Genomic DNA, 21,829 nt, shown 5'->3' on the forward strand with positions numbered 1-21,829 from the left:
AGAATTGTGGGAGGGATAATACCCAAGGACTAGAAAAATGCTGATGTAGTGTCCTTACATAAAAGGAGAGATAAGCTGAGCCATGTAATTTTAGACATCTATTATTTGGTTATGAAAACAATAATTAGAACTAAACCTGTCGGTCATCTATGGAAATATGATCCTAGTTAATACAAGCAAGCTTCTAAAATATGTAGGTCTTGCTTAACTTGATATCAGTCTTGGAACATGCTGGTATTCACAGTTAGAATGAATGAACAAGAGAGTACTGTTGTAATGTTCTAATTGGGGTGATGTAGTGAATTATTAGAGGTATTTACATTTGGATCATAGCTTTTCCTAATTTACATTGATGATCAAATTCTGTAATTAGTAAACTAGTCATGTAAGCCACCAATAACAAAATAGGAGGATTAGTGCAGCACATTAGTGCAGAATTAGCAGCCAAGGTAACTTGAAATGTTTAAATTCGGAACTGGGCAAACACCTTGTAATGACATAATTTAGACAAGTGTATTATATTTATTATGAGGTACTATATGCAGTATGTACTCCCTGGACAGGACACCAGTCCATTGCAGGACACACACACACACCAGAGCTAATTTTCCCAGAAGCCAATTAACCTACCAGTATGTTTTTAGACTGTGGGAATAAACTGGTGCATCTGGAGGAAACATAAACTCCATGCAGATAGCAACCTAGATCTAGAATTGAACCCTGGGGCCTATCGCTATGAGGAAGCAATGCTAACCACTGCACCACCATGCTGCCCTACAGCAGATGTTTAATTTATAAAACTCTTCTCCTTTTGACATTTAACCACTGTGAGTCCGTGACTAACATTTCTGTTTGGCTAACTGCAATTCAGATCAGATCCTAACTGTAGGCTCAGTCAAGTGTGTACCTTGCTTAAATTTCATGTTTAACATCACTGTCTTCTAAAATGGGAAGATAAAAGACAAATAAAAATACTATTCTTTGATATTTACATCAAATCTCAGTGGTATCTGTAGATTAAACTGATATCCACAGTAAAGGTTGGTGAGTGGAAAGCAACATGTAGCAGTTTAGTTATACTTATATTTATTTGTAAAATATAATTGCAAAATCTGGCCTCAAAATCAGATGAGATTAATGAGATTAAAGAAAGTCATATGTAGTTTTCATGATGCTTGATACAATGCCAAGAACATGCTAGCATTTTACAATATAGGGTTTTGTAATAGTAGTTCTTTATACAATATATCTAACATATTTGATTTTTTTTTGTAGGATTTGACTCACAGCGTGCCCGGAGGCTTGAATTTGTCAGAAACGCACATCACTTCCAGTAACTATGGAGCGACAACAGAGGGAATCATAGAATCAGGACCATATAAAGGTATTTTGTTTTACAGGCCTTAACAATTAGTGTATTGCATAGCAGTTTGGTGATACTTTATCCATTGTACAGAAATGACATTTCAGTTGCAGTAAGTCTATCATTGTAATCTATACCTCCATAGTAAGTCCTGTATATTTTGCTGTTATAGTTGTATGTGTGAGATTACGTATAAATGCAGCCTGTAGTGTCGGTCTTATTCCTTGGCAGCTGGATTACTACCTTTTTAACCACGTCTCATAATCTAAGCAAGGCTGGGCCTGGTCAATGTTGGAATAAATGGAAGACTTCCAAGGAAAACAAAGAGCTGCCACTACAAGAGGTGTTGGTGGACCACTAGGTTGTACTCTTCCCTTTTGTCTGACCAGAATTTCAAAACTAGCGCATCAGTAAGTTTTAAAGGACCAGTAAGTCCTTCAAAAAAGTCCTGACTGGTCATTAAAGTTGGTGGTTGTCCTGGGTAAATTATACATACCAGGCTTTCTGAAATTCCCCCTTAATTCACTTGGTAAAGCAGTTCCTGACTGCTTCCTCTGTGTAGTGGGGCTGCTGGTGATCAATGGCTGCCTAAAAGAAAAGATAAGAATGCACACCCCCAAACTGCAGTGGTGATGATAAGAAAAGAAAACAATATACAAGTAGAGTCGGCTCTACGTCTTAAAGGAAAATACCATTGGTTAAAAATTGGTTACAATAGGTTAGTGGTTTAGTATAAATAACAAGTTTCATATGTGAAAAGCCAATTAACTACATATTTAAACATATAATAGCTGCCACATGTCACCCAGGTGTGTGCTGCATTTCTTTGGTGGATGAAATGGGTCCCCTCCTGTTTGTGGTGCTGTTGTGTCCTTTGGGATGAAAGTGGCTGTACTGTATATGTAGTGATATTTCTTATTAGCTTACTACTTTTTATGGTGAAACATAATATTGAGAGACCTACAGTATAGATCAGAGGAATCTGGTTTTGGGGTTTTCCCTTCATTTGTAATTGATATCTTAATTCAGTGGTATGCAAATTCCACAGAATCATATGTTCCACACACTACAATGCTTCTGTAATGTGCAGGCACTTCTGAAAGCAAAGCCATTGGTTTTCGTATATTCTCTAAAGAGCTGTCCTTTACTAGAGGCATCAAGAGGTGATGTTTGAATTTGAAAAGGAGGCACACAAATGACTGCTAATTTTCATTTATTGCTTATTCCTTTCATTAACACTTGCTCATCTCACATGAATAAATTGGCTCAGTCTACTCTTGGTAACAGCTGCATAAGCACTCTTTAAAGCACATAAGCACACCAGGTGCAGCCTGTCTACAAATAGCATACAGTTTATGTTTCTCTTTTAGTTGGTCCCGTGAAAAGCAACATATGTTATAATCATTCTGGGGATTTGTTGGAGAGGTACTCTGTCTTTGTAGTAAAATTACAAATGGAGTTTTGTTTAAAATTACTATAACATAAGCGTTAATGACACTGATTGAAATAAGCAGAAGTAGTTTTGGCAATTATACTCCAGTTTTTTAAACAAATCTTCAGGGAAATCTCAGCCATTTCTGCAGATGTTATACTCCAAATAAAGGGTCACGGTGTCATGGATAAAAAGAAATGGAATATCTTTTATAAAAGTTATTTGAACTGTATTTGTAATTCTGACATCTTTAAGATTAAAAGCATCTCAAGTTGTTGTTTTAGTGTGGCTCTATACAACTTTATAGTTGGTTGGTTAGACATGATAGTATCTTGAAAATTACTGACTTATCGTAATGGAAGAACAATTATATACAGTTCCCATTTGTAAAAATTATCGTAGGTTACAGTATGTTGGCCTTTGAAGACATCTATAAATAATTTTTTGAAAGGTCACATATAAATGTTCAATTAGAGGTGTTAGTGGGGCCAGCAGGGGGCGCTCACCCTGAGGTCCATGTGGGTCCTAATGCCCCAGTGTAGTGATGGGGACACTATACTGTAAATAGGCGCCGTCCTTCGGATGAGACGTAAAACTGAGGTCCTGACTCTCTGTGGTCGTTAAAAATCCCATGGCGTTTCTCGAAAAGAGCAGGGGTGTAACCCTGGTGTCCAGGCCACATTTCCCATTGGCCCTTACCAATCATGGCCTCCTAATAATCACCCTCTATGAGTTGGCTTCATTACTCTGCTCTCCTCCCCACTGATAGCTGATGTGTGGTGAGCGTTCTGGCGCACTATGGCTGCCGTCGCATCATCCAGGTGGGGCTGCACATTGGTGGTGGTGGAGGGGAGTCCCCATGACCTGTAAAGCGCTTTGAGTGGAGTGTCCAGAAAAAGCGCTATATAAGTGTAAGCAATTAATTAATTAAATAAAATTAGCCATCAGCAGGATTCTTGTTGTTTAAATAATCAGATCTTAAAACATTCCAAAGCTCTCCGGTCAGGCACGATTTTAGTTTGCGAGATGTCGGTTTATCATGGCTGGGACAATGTTTCCTGTGGTACTGAAAGGTTTCTTGATAGCCACTTGTCCTTGCTCTCAAGATCTGTGCCATTATTCAACTCAAATTTACCCCCCATATGTCTGCAATATGTCAAGCCTAAGCATGTGGCAATATTGCTAACTGCAATCTGGTGGAGTCTTTGCAGAGCCTGGAAAAGGGCACATTGGTATGTGCAATGGGCAATTTCAACCTCTTAGACACTGATTCATGCTTAGTGAGAATGGGTACGTTTGCATTTAAGGGAAGATAATGATGGCACAAGTAAAAATCCTTTTATTTCCTTGTGCCAATAGAGTCAAGTTGTGAAGCAACACTAGCATGTTATTACGAAGAGAGCCCGTAAGTGAAGAATAAAAAGATAACCACTCGCTAAGATTGATTTGCTGTTATTTGGCATATTTTCTGTTTCAGCACAGGTCAGGTCCCAAGGGTACCTGACTAGAGATGTTCATCTCGTACTAATTCATAGAATTCAGTGTAATTGCGTTTATTGCAGGAGTATGTCCGTTTCCCAGAACAATACCTTCCCAGATACTTGCCATGGTGGAATTTGGGTGCCATAGTAAAATGGTATTAAAACCATGAAATGCTTTGTAAATGCAGAGCAGTTATGAAAAGGACGATCTAGCTTGTTTTGTTGCTTGTATTCATCGATCTGGGGACCACATTCAGCCATTTCCTTGTAATAAATGCAGGCTCTTAGTTTTGACGATTGCTTCAGTTCAGAGTTGCACGGTTGTGCAGCGGTTTGCATTGCTGCATTCCTTGCAGTGCTGTGGCCCTAGGTTCAGTTCTTGGAGTTTGTATGTTCTCCACATGTTTGGCCCATGCTTGCTTGGTTTGGCTTCGGTGTCCTCAGTGACCCTGTATTGGATAAAGCGGTTAGAAAATGGAAGGATGGCTCAGTTAAGCCAGTAACTGGCTGCTTTATGTCATTATGCTGTGAGCTGGATTGAAAATCGACAGAAACACTGGCCTTCCACAGCCAGCACTGGCAGCCCTGTTTTAACCTGTCAGAGCAAGACATTCCTTTAAATCCAGGAATGTATCTGTTGTTCTTCTCTGGACAATATTCTAAATAAGACCTTACTACTGCATTATGTAATTTCAGCATAGCAGTGTTTTATTGGAAGTCTACATTTTTTATTATATAGGTTGCACTCACACTTTGGGTTTTTTGTTGCTTTCCCGCATTGTCTCGAAGGTCTAAATGGTCTTAGTCTTTTTTTATCAATGGCCTTTTATCTGCACGCAAAAACCCGATTCCAACATTTTATTGTTCGGTGTTGCCCAAAAGTGCTCATATTCTAAATTAGATTTTGCTAGTTCACTGTACAATTCTACCATGTCATACTTTATATAGATCCTACACTTTTACTAGATTTCTTACCGTTCTGTTTGCTTTTTCTGTTGCGTTGCATTGTCTAGATGCAATGAGTTTCAACATAAACACCTGGGATTTTTCAATATAGTACCACAGTACTGTATGTATATGGTACTTATTCATAGTACCATCTTAGCTCAGTGTATTTAGTTTGTATTTAGTTTTTCATTCTATTTCATGTTACATCTGTTTCATTCTATCCTTTTCATTGTTATTTTCCAGATGTTTTTGATTTAACTATTTTAGAATTTTTCTTTTTAGCTTCTACTATTTTCAGTAATTCTCCTATTTGGTTTCTCATAAAAAAAACTTGACTTGTTATTAACGATACCAGAATCCATATCATTGATTTAAAATAAGAAGAGCAGACATGCTCATATAGATTGTTACTCTGTGTCCTGGCTCTTGTATAACTATATAAAAAGATTATTCAGAACCATTTAAGACATGAAAACATTTAACTCCATTATGTTATGTCTATAGACTAAAGGAGGATGAAATTAATCTGACACTGAGCGGATGAGTATCATTATATTAAATATGTAAGTCAATGCCAGTGCAGAAGGGATTGCATTTCCTTGATTAGGAGAGGATGTATCCAATGATTATTGGTTTGAAGAACTGAGTCACTGTCATGGTTTGGTTGCAAGACAGTAATACTATAGAAATAAAAAGGATAAAGACAATTGTAGATTGTTTTTATAAGGTTTTGAAATTGTCTTCAATCCAAATCCTATGGATCTATTTAGTAGTATTGATCATCTTTAAATACATGTAGCAAAACCACCTGTATGTTTTACCTCCAGCACCACAGGCCTGAAAACATCAGATTTTTAGATAGAAAAAAAGCAAAAGCCTAACAACCTGTATTTCAAATTTTTTGTTTACCATTAAGAAACGTGTCACTTTACTGGAACAAAAATATCAAATGCCAGTAAACCGATTCCTAAAGAGTTCTATTAAGTGAAATTGGAGCGTCCATTCTACACAACTCTTTGGATCTGTGCCAGGACCTCAGCCTGGGTATCGGTTTCTGCACTACACCTTTAAAGAGCCATGTTTTCTAACTACCTACCTTATTTTTCCTGAGGAGCTGACCTGAATTGTCTTCTTTCTCCACACTGTACATCAACGGCTCCCCTGTGGAGACAGTTAGAAGCACCAGGTTTCTTGGTGCACACATTACAGATGACCCCACTGGTCCCTCAATACCACCTCCCTAGCCAAGAAAGCACAGCAGCGTCTCTATTTCCCGCGGCAACTGAGGAGGCCAAACCTTCCCCTGTCCATTCTTACCACTTTCTACAGAAGCACCATTGAGAGCACCTTGACCAGCTGGATCACTGTTGGGTTTGGGAATTGCAACGCTTCTGACCGCAAGACCCTGTAACGATTGTGGAAACAGCTGAAAAGATCATTGGAGCCTCCCTCCCTTCCATTCCTGTCACCTATCACAAACGCTGCTTACACAGGGCCTCCAGTAGAGTAGATAACCCCTCCCACCCCTCCCATAAACTCTTTGCCCTCCTACCATCTGGAAAAAGATATCACAGTGTACGGGCTAGCTCCACCAGACTCTGGAACAGCTTCTTCCCGCAGGCTGTCAGGCCCACTCCAATTCCAGAAACAGGGTTTAAACCCCCCCAGTTTGTTGTGTATATTGTATTATGTATTGTCTTGTAATCTGCACTTTGCACTACGTGTATCCTGTCTACACTATGTCAGTGTCCTGTCTGTCCTGTCTTTATTTGCTCCGTGGACCAGGAGGAACGATATTTTGTTCCACTGTATACTTGTATATGGCTGGAATGACAAATAAACATGAACTTGAAGTAGCAGCAGCCATGCAGATTGCGTTTTTGGGGCATTCATTTTTGCAGGGCTAACCAGTGCTTTCTAATTATCCAATATTCACTGTTTCCAGGATCTACAAGTCAGCCCCAGTCACCTGTTGTCTCTCCCAGCAGTATTGTGGCTAGCAGACTGGCCAGATCAGCCTCCGATATTCCTAGTGAGAAAGGTACACCATGCACTAGCTGGGTGATCCAAGAACTTTCTCTTGCTATATCTGTACTAAAATATTCCTTTAAAAAATTGGCTTCCTTTGTGGGACTGTGCATTCTGCTAAAGCGATCACCTACTACCAGTTTGTTCCAGATTTCCAATAATACCACTTTTTTCTTCCATCTCATCATCTTTCTGACTGGCCCTGCAAGTAAATCCTTGAAAATCGGACAAATAGATGGCTACTGTATGTTTACAATACTGTGAGATGCTTTTTTTTCCTTAACCCAAGGTTAAAAGGAAGTTTCATTTCAGCTTTCTCCATAATTCTTTCTAAACCCCCCTGTCCTGTTATAGCTTTATACTTACAGGTCATGCAAAAGCAGACACTGCTGTAGCTTTCACACATGAGATTTATGTGCGAATGTTTTGCTTACCTTCTGCTCTTTGGGTGTTTTTCCCTGCTGCTAATAGGTGTTTCATAGTGTTTCAGGGGATTTTCCTTTATTTCATGCTCTGGTATGATTAAAGCTTTTCTTTTTTGCTAAATGGTGATTTTGGTCCTTTTGCATAGGATTTGGCTTGGGTTTTGGACTATTGTTCTGTTCTTTTTTGTTTTCATTTGGTTTTGGTTCATAACTTTTTTTTTAAATATTCGACAGCTTGTTTTTCAAGGCATAAAAAAACAAAACGTATTAGGAAATGCTAATATGTAGAGAGGGCTGGAGCACAAGAAAATATTGTTAAATTCTCCTCACCATGATGCTTGGCTTGCTCATATGTTTGTGCCCCTGAAGAAATACTTGTATGTATGCAGTATTTATTGTATTAACAAGGTTTAAAACGGGGGACATTTTAAAGGGGTATTGAAGGTGAGGTGAAGGTGTATTGCCTGATAAATGAGCTTAGAGTACTTATACAAATTCATTTTTTTAAACCTTTACCTTTAAACATTAAATACCTAATATTGTTTATAATTTATTTAAATAAAATATAGACATTTACGCAAACTTGAGCAGGACATTGATCCTTATTTTCACTTTGAAGAGCTGTTTCCTGCCAGAAATATGCTGCAAGAAGGGCTGGAAAACTGACTGTTCTTTTTCCTATGTCGGTACTTGTCAAGCATCGACAGTAATTGTTTGCATATAATGGGTTTTGGCATGTTTTTACATTCAGAGAACAGCATTCCCAGTATAAAGACAATACATAAGATTGTACTGTAATACCTGTTCCATGATTAGGTGAAAAGCACAATATCATAAAACATTATCATATACGTTGTGCAAGTATTGCCTATTTCATTATCGGGGGGGCACCCTCCTCAGCATTCCTAGTAAAAGGAGAACAAAACTAGCAGCTATCAGACTGCTCCGACTTCAAAGTTTAGAATACAGCTGCCTGAAACTATTGTGCCATTATTCTTATTCATTTAATACAAGGAATGTATAGTGATTTACTGTGAATTTTGTTCATTTGTTAGTTTTCTAGTAATTCAACTTATATAACCATGTCAATATTATTTTAATTAAAAAGCAGTATAGAAATAGGCCAAATGCAAACGTGGTTTTGTTTTAAATCTTTCTCACAGAGAGTTCATTCTTGTATCTGTTCTTCAGTTTTTAGTTTTTATCTACAGTGTATCACTAACAGGAGCTGAATCAGGTTAGTCATGCTAACCTGCTCCCAGAAAAACCCTGAAATAACTGAATAATTGTCATCATGCAGTTCTAGTCTAGTCTCTGTGCTTAAATCTGTTCAGGGATGCAGGTATTAAAGCTCATAGGTGTTAAAGGCCTTGTGTGGAATCCTGTGTGCCTGGATTCTTTATCTGGGAAGAATCTCCAATCTAAAGAGAGAGCAGTGAATCCTCCATCCCAAAGAGCGGATACAAGGCCTGGCCATGTCACTCACTCTGGCTTAGTGTCTCCTTTGCTTACATTGCTATGATTGTGTTTGTTAAATCTTGTTTTTTTAGGAATTCCAGCAACCACCCCTATTGATGCTTTAAATTACTCTGTGATTGTTGTAAACATTCTGTGGAAAAGAAGCAATTTAATGTGACAGCACTGCCTCATCAATCATGGGAAAGATGGGAGGAGTACCAATTAAAAGTTTTTATGTTACCTGTATTTATTAAATGGCCAAGGAAGTTAGTACACATTAAACACATAATTTAGAACCACAAGCCAATGTAATGTGGCCCATGGGTTTGTTGGGAATTTCCAGTTTGCAGTAATTTGATTAATAATGGTTGAGTTTATATAAAGGAAGGCCGAGCCAATTTTGTATCATTCCTTTAGTAATGAATGAGTTCAACTGTCCTCTCCAGGCATGATGAAAGTGCAGCCTAAAAGTGGACCCATGGTTGTCTCAGATGAGATCAAGAATCCTGCCATTGAGAAGCTGGATCTGGTGCGAAAATGGAGCATCAACACTTACAAAGTAGGTAGACCCTTCATCTGTGAAAATGTTCTAGTGCCAAGCCTGCTGTTGTTTGTGGCACGTTGCATTAGGAGCACTTACAGAAATTAAATAGGATGGCTAGAAAATAGAATTGCTTGTGCCTGAGCGGTGTATGTTTGTATTTGCAGAGTGCAAATTTATCAGCTACAGCACCCTGGGACTAAAGGGTAAAGAGCAAAGCTGTGTCAGGCATTGCAAGCTCACTTCGTGTACTAGAAAACAACTGAATTATTATAAATGTTCTGTTCATTCCCGATTCTCTGTGTATATTAAAATATAAAATCAATGGTGACAACATCATCTGGAATTTGCATTGTTTCAAACTCTTGTTTATGCCAGCTTTTCTTAGTAGTCCTTTGCAATCACCTCACACCGCCTTGAGCACAGCGATGTTCACCGGGAGAGCAGGCCTGGATTAGGGCTCGGTTCAGTAGCGTGTCCTCACTTTCCCATCTCTCCTTGGTCAGGCTGATGGCTGTAACAGTCTAAATCTCTGGGGTAGTATGTAGGTAAATTACAGCTAATCACGAACTACATAACTAGATTTGTTTATTATTCCCTCCCATTACCTTCTAAAGTATTGTCAGTGATGTATATTTTAGTGTTTTTAAAGCTGACTATTACAGTAGAAAGTCTGCTAATTTGATAGCTTCAGTGAAAAGAACTGTTTACGGTTCTTGTGTGCTTTGTTCTTTTGTTATTAAGGTTGCTTTTACAGATTTGATAAAAATAAATGCTTTTTGGTATCTTTAACACAAGTATGGTTTGTGTGTCTTGTAAAATCGTTTAATTGTGTTGATCAACTAAATGATTGCTTGGCAAAAAACATGCACATCACACAATTGAGAAAACTAAGGAAACCGCAGTCAATTGTGGTAAGTGCTGACCCTCTGCTGTGTTTCAAAAAAACATAATACAATTAATAAAAATGACAATTTAAATATGTGATGTTTTTATAAGCATTATATTCTTTAATAGTAAATTAACATTTTCTGTTGCACAGTAGTCATTCATCAGTTTGCCATAGACAAGGTCAAAGATATATAATTATTCTCTCTTTATACTGGCAAAGCTTAAAGATGAATTAATTGTTAATTTGCTATTAATATTGTTGTTCTCTTATCCATTATCTTTCCTTGCCCTGAGACCACAGATTTTGAATTGTTGTCTTGTCTTCCTGTGGGTATTGTGACACAGTGACTGAAACCTGTGCAGTTACGTTTAAGAGTCTGTAATGATTGTTTTAAAATAAATATATTTAGGCAAAACATATTACCAGTTTATTACTAATAAGTAATATAATACTTATTATTTTTAATGAGGTAAAATTAGTTTTTGTTATAGAAAATGTTGACTTCAACAACAATGTTCAATTTTGTGGTCCTCTGAGAATGTCAGCGGCCTATCTAATGATACTGCCTCTGTTATAGGAATGGTTGGTTCCAGTCTTCCAGAGACAGAATATTCCAGGATTTACCAGTATTTTTCAATTATCACAACCAATTACAGACCTGAAAAACATGTGATTTGTGCTTTTAAATTAATTAATTAATTTAATTTAACATTTAAGAGCTGCAATGAAAATCAGATGACTCTCTGATGCCCTCAAGCACTGGAGTTGTTCTTTCCTGTCCTAGTAGGTCATCGATTATCTTTTCACCTTTGTGCTTGTTGCAGTGTACGAGGCAGATCCTGTCGGAGAAGCTGGGCCGAGGGTCTAAGACTGTGGACTTGGAACTAGAGGCTCAGATAGAAATTCTCCGGGATAACAAGAGGAAGTATGAGCAGGTCATAAAGCTGGCACAGACACTGGCAACACAGCTCTTCCAAATAGTGCAGACTCAGAGGCAACTGGGAGATGCTTTCGCAGACCTCAGCTTAAAATCTCCAGAGCTCCACGTAAGTGTACATCCCCACAAAAGCTTTGCAAACACCCATTTGATATGAATTAAAAAAATATAAAATATTAATATTTTAGTTCGTTTTCATGGTCGTAACAATCTCTGAGGCTTCCAAAGATTCATGATAGCATGAATGGTATTGTACAAGTACCTTTGAAGACTACAGTTTGGTATTTATTACAGTTCTTGAAAAAAGGATTTTAAAAAACTGTCAGGTAACTCATCATTATTGCTGCTACTATACTATTTCTATGATTTAATACAGAGGTTTTATGGCTTTCATCTGAAGTTATGCAACTGGTTGCCTTCACGTTATTTGAAAGGCTACTTGATTGAAATCTTTATGAACTGATGTGCCTTTTTATGGCATAAGGTGAGTCTCAAAGGAAATAGTTTCCAGCATACAGTAGCATTTCATGATTTAGTTAAGAACATTTTGAAGCTTAATTTGAGGAAAAGTAAAGATAAGGCAATAGTGCAACCAACATGCAGTGTTCCCCTCTCTGACTTACAGCATTTTGAGAGTCCCACATAAAAGGCACCTCTCTCACACCAGTAAATAATGTTTCTCCAGTGGGTAGAAGCATGGATGTGGTGCTGAATACTCTGCTTCTTTAAATACTGCTCAGATATTGATGAAACATCAGAGACACAAAGCTGAGATGCAGGACAGAATGGCCTATATTGGGACCATTTTCAGTTATTTTACTAAGGATAACTTCATATGTGTGTATGCTTTCTTTCCTGAGGCAAGACGTTGTGTATTTTAGTGACAGCTACCAACAGCTACTACCTATCTTGTCTTTGTCCGTTTCATCATGCTGATGAGAATTTGTGTCGGGGTAGGAGAAAAGTATGCTACATATATAGGTAGAATGACAGGCTTTGTGTTACTGTTTTCTGCCTGATAGTAAAAGACAGGGAATTTGCTTTGCTTTCTGTGACTAGAAAAATATTGGAAACTTGAGAAGTGAGCTTAACACCTTTCATCCTGGTAAAGTGTCATTCCAGTCAGATTTCTCTGTATTTTCCGGCACAAGTGCAGTGGCGTTTTCATTATCCTGGAATCTAGTCTGTTATAGTTGTACAGTATGTTTGCATCAGTGCAATGTTACTGGAGTTCTGTTCCCATGTGTGTTTTTTAGGGATCAAGATGCTAAGAAATCTAGACTTTTAATGATTGATCCTTTTATTGTCAAAAATACTACCTTAATCAATTGTTTATTGTTGATATGTCATCTGTAAGGTTTGAGACCAGTTTCTACCAATAGGTTATTAAGAATTTGTCAATCTAGTAAGACCTATGGAAAAATTGTCAGTTTAAATATGTAGTTATTTGTTTTGATGTTAAAGAAAAGGAAAGGTATCATGTTTAGAACCATATATTTCAAAAAATATATTTTTCTTGTCCAGAATAACTTAACCACAAAAAATGAAACAGTAATTATTAAGCGAAATGTTGCTTTTGGCTATCTATCATATGAATTAATTTTAATAGTATTTAAATAGTTTGCAAATAATGTGTACACTGTTTTCATCAGCCTACTGTTCTGTTTTGATTGAGTTAATGGCATGATGGCCTGGCACTGCAAAAAAAAGCTTTTATCTCGACTTTTTAAAAAGATTTATTTCAATACAAATAAATTAGATGAATTTTATTTTGGTTATATTTTATCAGAGACTCAAATTTTAGAGTGTTGAGAAACTTATCTATTTAGATTTAAGCTACACAGGCCAATATAATTTATTTTCTGCCAACAGACTGAAAATCACAAGATTTAATCAGGTTGCAGCATGCTGTGAGCTCTTCATTTTCAGTAGTGTTCAATACAACCTGTTTTTTCTTGTTTCTGGCAAGCAGACAATATAAATGGGCTAAATAAGGATGTTCTTTGCTTGGTTCATTTGTTTGATTATGTAACTTTATTATATTGTTGCTTTTGTATGAGGACATGTGAAGCATACCTTATGTGCCTGCTTTTGAATAAAATTGGAAGCTTCACATTATTTTCCTGCTGAAACATAAATGATGGCACTTCTTAGCTCATTATGAAATATACACGTTTTAAACTTGAATAATATATAATAATGAACTTTATTTTATATAGTGCCTTTAAAGGTGGCTTTTCAAAGTGCCTTGCAGAACAGCAACAACAACAATTAAAAATAATAACAAATACACAAGATAAACATGATGAGAATACACAGAGGAGACAGTAGATGGTGGTACTAAATACAGTAGGAGCAGAGGGGTAAAGAATGGAACCAGTTAAGTAAAGGCTCTTCTGAAGACGAAGGTTTTGAGTCTAGATTTGAAGGAGTTTAGAGAAGGTGACTCTGATATCCTTGGGGAGAGAGTTCCAGAGCTTAGGGCATAACGGGAGAAGGTCCTGTCACACATAGAGTCTAGATGGGCTTGGGGGACAGTTAGGAGACCAGAATTAGAGGAGCGAAGGTTGCCAGATGGGGAGTAGGGTGATAATAGCTCAGACAGGTACCGAGGTGCCAAGCCATGCAGAGCCTTATAGGTGAGCATGAGGATTTTGAAGTCGATACGAAACTTGACAGGAAGCCCGTGCAAGAACTCCAGGATAGGAGTAATGTGATCACTTGTTCTGGAACTGGTCAGGATTCTGGCTGCCGAATTTTGGACATATTGGAGTTTGTTCAGTGTGGATTTAGATACCCCTGCGAGTAGAGCATTACGCTAGTCAATTTGGGAGAAGACAAATGTGTTGATCAGCTTTTCAGCCACAGTTAGTGATAACATAGGGCATAGTCTAGCAATATTTCTGAGGTGAAAGAAAGATGTTTTAACAATACGCTGCACATGTGAGTTGAATGTTAAGCCAGAATTGAAAATAACCCCAAGGTTTCTCAATTTAGACTGAAGCTCATGTACAGAACCATCTACAGATAAGGTTACAGGATTGGCTTTACAAAGTTGGTGGGGAGTGCCAATAAGTATAATTTCAGTCTTGTCACAGTTAAGATGAAGGAAATTTTGAGTCATCCAAGTTTTTGTCAGAGATGCAATAATATAGAATAGAGACAGACACATCAGTGTCAGGTTTGGTATGGATGTATATTTGAGTATCATCAGCATAGAGATTATATTTGAGGCCATGTGATCTTAAAAGCTGACTAAGTGGAAACATGTAAATGCTGAAAAGTAGGGGACGCAGTATCAAGCTCTGAGGAACACCAAACCTAAATCTGCCAAAAGAGACAAAGTGACAACGATCAGTGAAGTAAGACTTGAACCATTTGAGAGCAGTGTCTGAAACTCCAAACACAGTCTCAAGACAAGAAAGTAAGATGTAATGGTTAACAGTGTTGAAAGTAGCACTGAGATCAGGAAGAATGAGGATAGAAAGAGATCCAGAATCCGAAGCTATTAGGAGATCATTAGTAACTTTGACCAGGGCAGATTCTGTGCTATGAAGTTGACGGAAGCCAGATTGGAGGGGTTCAAAAAGGTTATTTACAATGCGGTGGTTATGTAACTGAAATGTGACAGCACGTTCTAGAATTTTTGCAAGAAAGGGTAAGTTGAAGGGCGAAAATTGTTAAGATTGTCCAGAGCCTCCTTTGAACATTCTTTTTTATTTTTTTCAAGACCTGTAAGTAAATTAAGCATGACTAAACTTGGCAGGGCACATTTCTTCCTACTTCTTCAGTATTCCAACTGTTTCTCCTTTGAAGTTTGACAGAAGCAATTTTCTCTGTTTTAAGTCTTGTTTCAGTTTGTGCATCCTTAGTCTTGAATGTCTCTGGGGGGTGGGGCATCACTCAAGATGTGTAAACTTTACCCTTCCACCCATTTTCTAACTGCTTTATCCAATACAGGGTCGCGGGGAGGCCGGAGTGAATCCCGGCAAGCAACAGGCGCATACCAGGGTATACCTTCACAGGGCACACACAAACTCAAACACACACACTGACACCAGGGCCAGTTTTCCCAGAAGTCAGAGCCAGAGCACCTGGAGGAAACCCATGCAAACCTGGGCAGAACACACAAACTCCACACAGATATTAGTATGGAAATTGAACCCTGGGCCCCAGCACTGTGAGGCAGCAATGTTAATCACTGCACCACCGTGCCTCCCATGTAAACCCATGTATTATAGAAATCATGTCTAGTGAAAGACACATTCTCCACCGTTTACTTTTAATTTCTTACAGTTTTTGTCCTCACGGCTTTCTGGGGTGTGACAAAAGAAGCTTTTGAAATGCATCAGATCAGGGACTTGTTCAACAATCAGATTTTACATTAATTTTTTTTATATTATGTTGCTAACAAATCCCAAAACGTTGACAAAGCAAAGCTCTTCAGCTTCTGTGAAGAATGAGAACTGATTTCATTGTATTGCCTACAAGACGAGACATGTCCCTTCCTATCTTTTAAGTAAGCACACATGCAAGGGGTTTTTGGCTCTTTAAAAAAAGTGATTAAGTTGCTTTTCAGAAACCCAATTTAGTGGATGATACCTTTTTAAAATATACATACCCTTGACTGTAGTAAATAGACTTTGAAATTCGAAATATCACTTAATAACCTTGTGTTGGGCAAGCAGCTAATTTCACTCACGTAACGTGCTAGGCAGTTTTGTAAGATGCTTTCACAGGGTTTTGCAACTAAAACCCCAAATGTGCTCATTGGATATAATGGTGTTTGTGAGAGGTTTGTTGCCCTAAGACTTTGCCTTTTCTTTGTACTGTGAGTTGGGCCTTTATCTTCAATAAAAATGTTGTCCCTTTTTGACATGACTATTGGGATGTACAACCAGAAGTGCACACCCTCAACTGTGACCTCCCAGTGTCCAAAATCATTCTTTGCAGCTTGACAGTTAAAATAGCATATTGCCATAATATAGAGGTTGTATAGTGGAATGTTCTCTCCTGTACATGACTGCTGTGTGAGAATGATAAAAACCCAGAATCACTTAAGAAAATTAGTATTTCGCTTGCATATTTCAGAACACCACTGAAATGACCTGCCCTGAGGAGTGATTTACATATAGCTTTTCTTCCACGATATCCCATGCTGTGGACATACAGTAACATCTGTTCTTCTATCCAAACATTCTGCAACACTTCCCAATAGTCTGGGTTCTGTTTCAGAACAGACCATAGCATGAAATGTCCATTTTAAGGATTTGGGTACCTGGGGTGTACAGCAATTACTGGTTTTCTTTTTGCCTGTCTTGGAGTGACCAACTCACCCAGTCAAAATGTATTTCTAAAGGTACAGCCATGAGCATTTTTATTATAATTTAAAGCCTCTTATTTTGTTTTGTTTATCATTAGTTACAAGTGAACTTTTTTAAAGATACAAAAGTATTACAGCAGCTTACATCATTCCTTCAGATTTTCTGTTTTATTATTTGATTTTAAGTATTTTTTATGATAATTATTTACTTTAAACGGCTATCTTTTGAATCCCTGACAGCAGCCAGTGGTTCTAATTCATCCTTTAAAGTTGATATGGTTCCATTGAAGAAAAGCAGTATAAACAGGCCTTGAATCCTGAACCTTTCAAGTAAATGCTGTTAAGAAAATCCTCTTAAAAATTAGTGTGATGATATTTTATGTCACTTATGCAAGTTATGTAATGTTTGTTTTTTCAAGCACTACATTTTACTGCATAATTAAAAGTAATCTAAAACTTAGGTTTGCATCTGTGACAGCAGAGGGCCCGATATTCAGATATGTGAATATCAGATATTGCTAGGTAGACCTGGGATTTGTCAAACAATGTACAGGTATGTCAAGCTGAGCTGATAGGCTCACTTTATTAATTAAGCTAGTTTTGATTTAGTTCATAATGATGTCTTCAGTTCCTTTTTCCTGTTCTTACTTTTTTAATTTGCTATTTGCCTCAGTTTTGTGTTGGAAAAATTTAGACTAAAACCAATTCAGTCTTTTTTATCTATGTTTTGGGTTAAATGCAAGCCCTTTTCTATTCTCTAAAACATAAGTTGAATGCATTTTCATTCTTTGTGTTTCAGGAGGAATTTGGTTTCAACGCTGACACTCAAAAACTATTGTCCAAAAATGGAGAGACGCTATTGGGGGCCATTAACTTCTTCATTTCCAGTGTGAACACCCTGGTAAACAAAACCATTGAAGACACCTTGATCAACATAAAACAATACGAAAATGCCAGGTATGCGAGATGACCAGTGTCAGTGGATGGCTACAAAAAGTCTATATAAAACTTCAGTGTTTTCAAAGATAATTTGAAATTTTGTATTGAATTGAAACATGGCTGTGCGAGGAAATGCAAGTCTGTCTGGCATTTTACTGTAACGTTGTTAAAATTAAGAAGCATTTTCTCTATGCTAAGAAAAAGAAAAAAAACATTTTATATCTGAGTGAATTGATGTGCAATTTTTAAAAACGCTTACATTTGTATTTAACACTTCAGGCCGGTGTCTTCATTATAATTCTGTTCATGTTTGTTCCTCATGGTGTTTTGCTTCTTATTAATGCTACTGACCTTCTCTTTTCTGGATTTGGCTTCTTGCTAAATTTCTCTCCAAACCTTACCCAATCTGAATTCTAGTCTTATCTTATGACCTTGATCAAATGGTACAGCCTGAATTCTTAGCCTGTGTTTTGCAGAATTCTGTGCATCCTCATTACCTGAAAGAATTACATTGTTTGGTTCATGTGGCATCACCCCGATATCGATTTCATGACATACCTGGTTCTAACATGTTAATTAAACCCTTTTTTATTTGATTTGTTGGCATGATAGTGATCTCATGAAGAGAACACGATGAGAAACAAATGCTGTCAAATGCTACTAAAGCATGCATGTTGCATTGCCTTTTGATGTATGCTGTAGAATTATGAATACGCGTTCATTTATTTCAATGGTACTGTATTTTCAAATGATGGTGTTTTAGTGAAACCAACCTTGTGTCCCCATGATTTTAACCACCAGTTTACATTAAGAATGTAAGGGTTCTGTGTTCAGAACATTTAGGTGATTAAATACCTTTTGTTTCCTTTGCAGGTTTAGGTGCTTGAGTGTTTTCAATATAGGGTCGGACAAGTTTAGCTGGGGATAAAATGTATCTTTTAAAATATTCCTGTATACACACATGTATATCTTACTAAATTTACTTTTCTGTAGTAATCAAGTATAGGCTTTGCTAACTGTATGTCTTTTCATGAAGCTAGAGGTATATTATGCTCCTATAAGACAGAACTGTAAGGTTAAATGTTAATGGCACTTGAAAAAAATCTTAATTTGAGTTTAGATGTGAACAAAAAATGAAAAGGGAAGTTAGGTTTACAACAGAAAACTATAAATCCTCCATATTTTAAATTTAGGGTGTAGTACTTTATTCATGGATTGAAACTGGATTAAAAGCAGAACATTTTCTTGCTTTAAATATACATTTCTGCACTGGCTTTGTTATTCATTTCTTGCAAGGGGGGAATTTTGTATTTGTTTGAAGGTGCAAATTAAGATTGCCAACTTTTGAGATATAGATTACATGACTGTTTCCTATTGAAAGCAAATTGAGCAGACACAATGGCATTTGCTTCTGTTGGTGCTTAGTTGAATTTGTGAGGACCCTCATTATGAATGCCTTCGGAGATGCTACACTGTGCATCTCATATTAAATTCTGTCTTGCCACAAAGTGGCAGGAGGGATTTATAAATTTACTAGCTTGTGCTAAGACCATTGCTCATAAGAATGTCCTCATTCACTACAGAGGACAAAAAACATGTCTACCAGTATCTCTGTGTTAATAGAAACACTGTCCACATTATTCATTTAATAAGTATGATCCACTCATCGTTGTTAATTCATGTTCATACTCAGTTAAGTCATATTCTTGCCAGAGTCGCTCGACAGAGCTGGCACAGGCTAAAAGAGACAAAATAGTATCAGCCTCAATCCCATTGAGACAGAGGTCCAAACATCTAATTTCACTCTATGGTGATGAAAATGTTCTTTTCCTCTCCGATATGCCTTCTTCAATTCCCCATATCTTCCCTGCTTGATGCCTTTGCCTGACTCCGTGGCTGTGAAATAAACTGGTCAAAGGCATCCTTATGTCTTTGAATCCCACTTCAATGATAATGATAAGAAAAGATAATTATTATGGTTACAATTCAGTTGTAGATTTTGGATTTTACTTACCTTGGTATAAAAATCTTTCTCAAAATCCTTAAATAAATTCATAAAGAAAAAGATATTTGAGGCCCCAAGCAAAACTAAAGCAGATTTGAATAGATAATCTCCTTATCAGGCCACATTACATGATAGGATTTCTATTATAAAAATTAAGAAATTTCCTCACATTCATTTCTTAAAAGGAACAAGTAATAGGTTTATTCCATGCTGAAAAGAGAAGAAAGAAAACACAACATTTTGGCTGTGGAGCCTATAACTAATTTATTCTATTATAATTAATATAATTTGTAGGGGAAAGTGGCTTAAGAATCTCATTTATGACCCTGCAGTACTCCAGAGGTTTGGGGAACTAATTGTAAAATGTCTATTTTAAATGTTGCTGTTGGGCTTTTTGGTTGAGGGTGTTTAAGCCATGGCTAAATTCCAGGGTGCCACCTCATGCCATCTAATATAGAAGGCTTTAAGTAAGCCAGTTTAAATTTCTACCCCCAGGAGCTGAACTGTTTTCCTTTCAAGGGGCCTAATCATTGCACTCACTGTAAATTGGGACCAAGGCTAACCACTTTCTTAGTAGCTCCCTGATATTTAATAAGCTTTCACTAAGTTAAAAAATTTTTTTACTAAATGGTTCTTGACTTTTTACTTAACCATCATTGTCTGCAAGCAATGCTTTTTTATTTTTTGACGTCTTTGATGACAGTGGCCTGTGCACAATTTAAGGATGTGAAGGAGGCTTACTCACTCCCAGGGGTGTTCTGTTTTGTGCATCTGGGACTTGAGTTAATGGTTTCAGTGGTCACCACAACAAGGTGTTTAGGCTGTTCTCTATATGACGTTCTCACATCTAAAATGAAACCCTTCCCAGGTACCCCTTTTCTTTGGAAAGCGAACGGGACCCGTTGGATCATAGTCCTAGCTGGGATGCAGTCCTGACACACCAGCTAATCCATTTTATACTTCAGTCTAGAATGTATGCAACACCATGCTGATGGATGCAGATAAAAATTGTGCTTGACCCTCTCTGTCACCAGTGCACACAGGATAAAGCCAGTACTTACCTGCAAATATTTTGGGAGTGTCCTGTGATAGAATACTTTTGGGTGAATGGCTGTAGGTTACAAATCAGACTGAAGTGATTGTCGCTAAGCCTTTTACTCCATCTTTTTGAAGGTGATGCCCAGGTTACTGCCAATCTACTTTTCAATGTTGGGCCAAGATCTTAAATCGAAGAAGTTGTTACTCCTATTATTATGTGCTTATATTTGTTGTAAATTTGTTCATTTGGATTCAGAACAATTTAAATGAATGATAAATGAAGTAGTGTGCACATTTTGCATTGTAGAGCTATTGCTAGGATATTGAGGCTATATAGAGCCACAGCAATAAAAAAAAATTCAGACCTTGAATTATGTCTTTCAACTTCCCTAACTTCTCTTCTGTGCAACATAAAAAAAATAAATATCAAGAAGATGGAGGTGATATACTTTCCTTGAAATTTTGAAAAACGGATAACAAGGGCAGCATCCAGGTTATCAAAGTACCATTGTACCAAACCTCCAGAGCAAGACAAGATAGGAAGTGCAGATGGTGTTAAACTTTTCTGAAACTCCACTGCCTTCCCAGATACAAACGTATATAACCAGCATTGATAGCTGTATACCTGTAAAACAGAAGTATGCACCTTCATTACTTTTTGCTTGAAGTGATGGATTTCCAGACAGTAAGCTTTTTCTGTACTTTATCTCCTGTTCTGTTATGAAGTGGTCCATCCACTAACAGCTGATAACGCACGTCATCAAATGTGGATTCCCTTAGGAGTGGTGTGAAATAAATATGTATCGCTTGATGTGTGTTATGTAATGTTATATTTAGGTTTTAATGTAATGTTTACTTGTGATGTGTGTATGTTTTGTTAATGACTTCCTGCTTTGATGCTAGATGCATTTCTGAGAAGTCAGACAAAGTATTATTGAATTGCAGCAAAGACCACAGCAAATATGTTTTAAACATCAAAAGTCACAACTTCTGTGCTGAAGTAAAAATGGATTTTTCTT

General features: G+C 37.3%; 1 protein-coding gene across 4 annotated transcripts in view; it reads left to right on the plus strand.

The window, feature by feature from the left end:
• arfip1 (ARF interacting protein 1) overlaps positions 1-21,829 on the plus strand; it is a 52,425-nt gene that overhangs the window by 27,962 nt on the left and 2,634 nt on the right. For 2 of the 4 annotated variants that reach the window (XM_088911074.1, XM_088911083.1), the window contains 5 exons: positions 1,276-1,384; positions 7,170-7,265; positions 9,582-9,694; positions 11,393-11,614; positions 17,628-17,785. In XM_088911074.1, coding sequence (XP_088767200.1) covers positions 1,276-1,384; positions 7,170-7,265; positions 9,582-9,694; positions 11,393-11,614; positions 17,628-17,785 — 698 coding nt within the window. The remainder of the gene's footprint in view (positions 1-1,275; positions 1,385-7,169; positions 7,266-9,581; positions 9,695-11,392; positions 11,615-17,627; positions 17,786-21,829) is intronic. The other 2 variants (XM_088911090.1, XM_088911098.1) reach the window with 1 other exon arrangement.

Source organism: Atractosteus spatula, chromosome 1 (assembly GCF_055471065.1).
Source record: "Atractosteus spatula isolate fAtrSpa1 chromosome 1, fAtrSpa1.hap1, whole genome shotgun sequence".
Taxonomy (NCBI): domain Eukaryota; kingdom Metazoa; phylum Chordata; class Actinopteri; order Semionotiformes; family Lepisosteidae; genus Atractosteus; species Atractosteus spatula.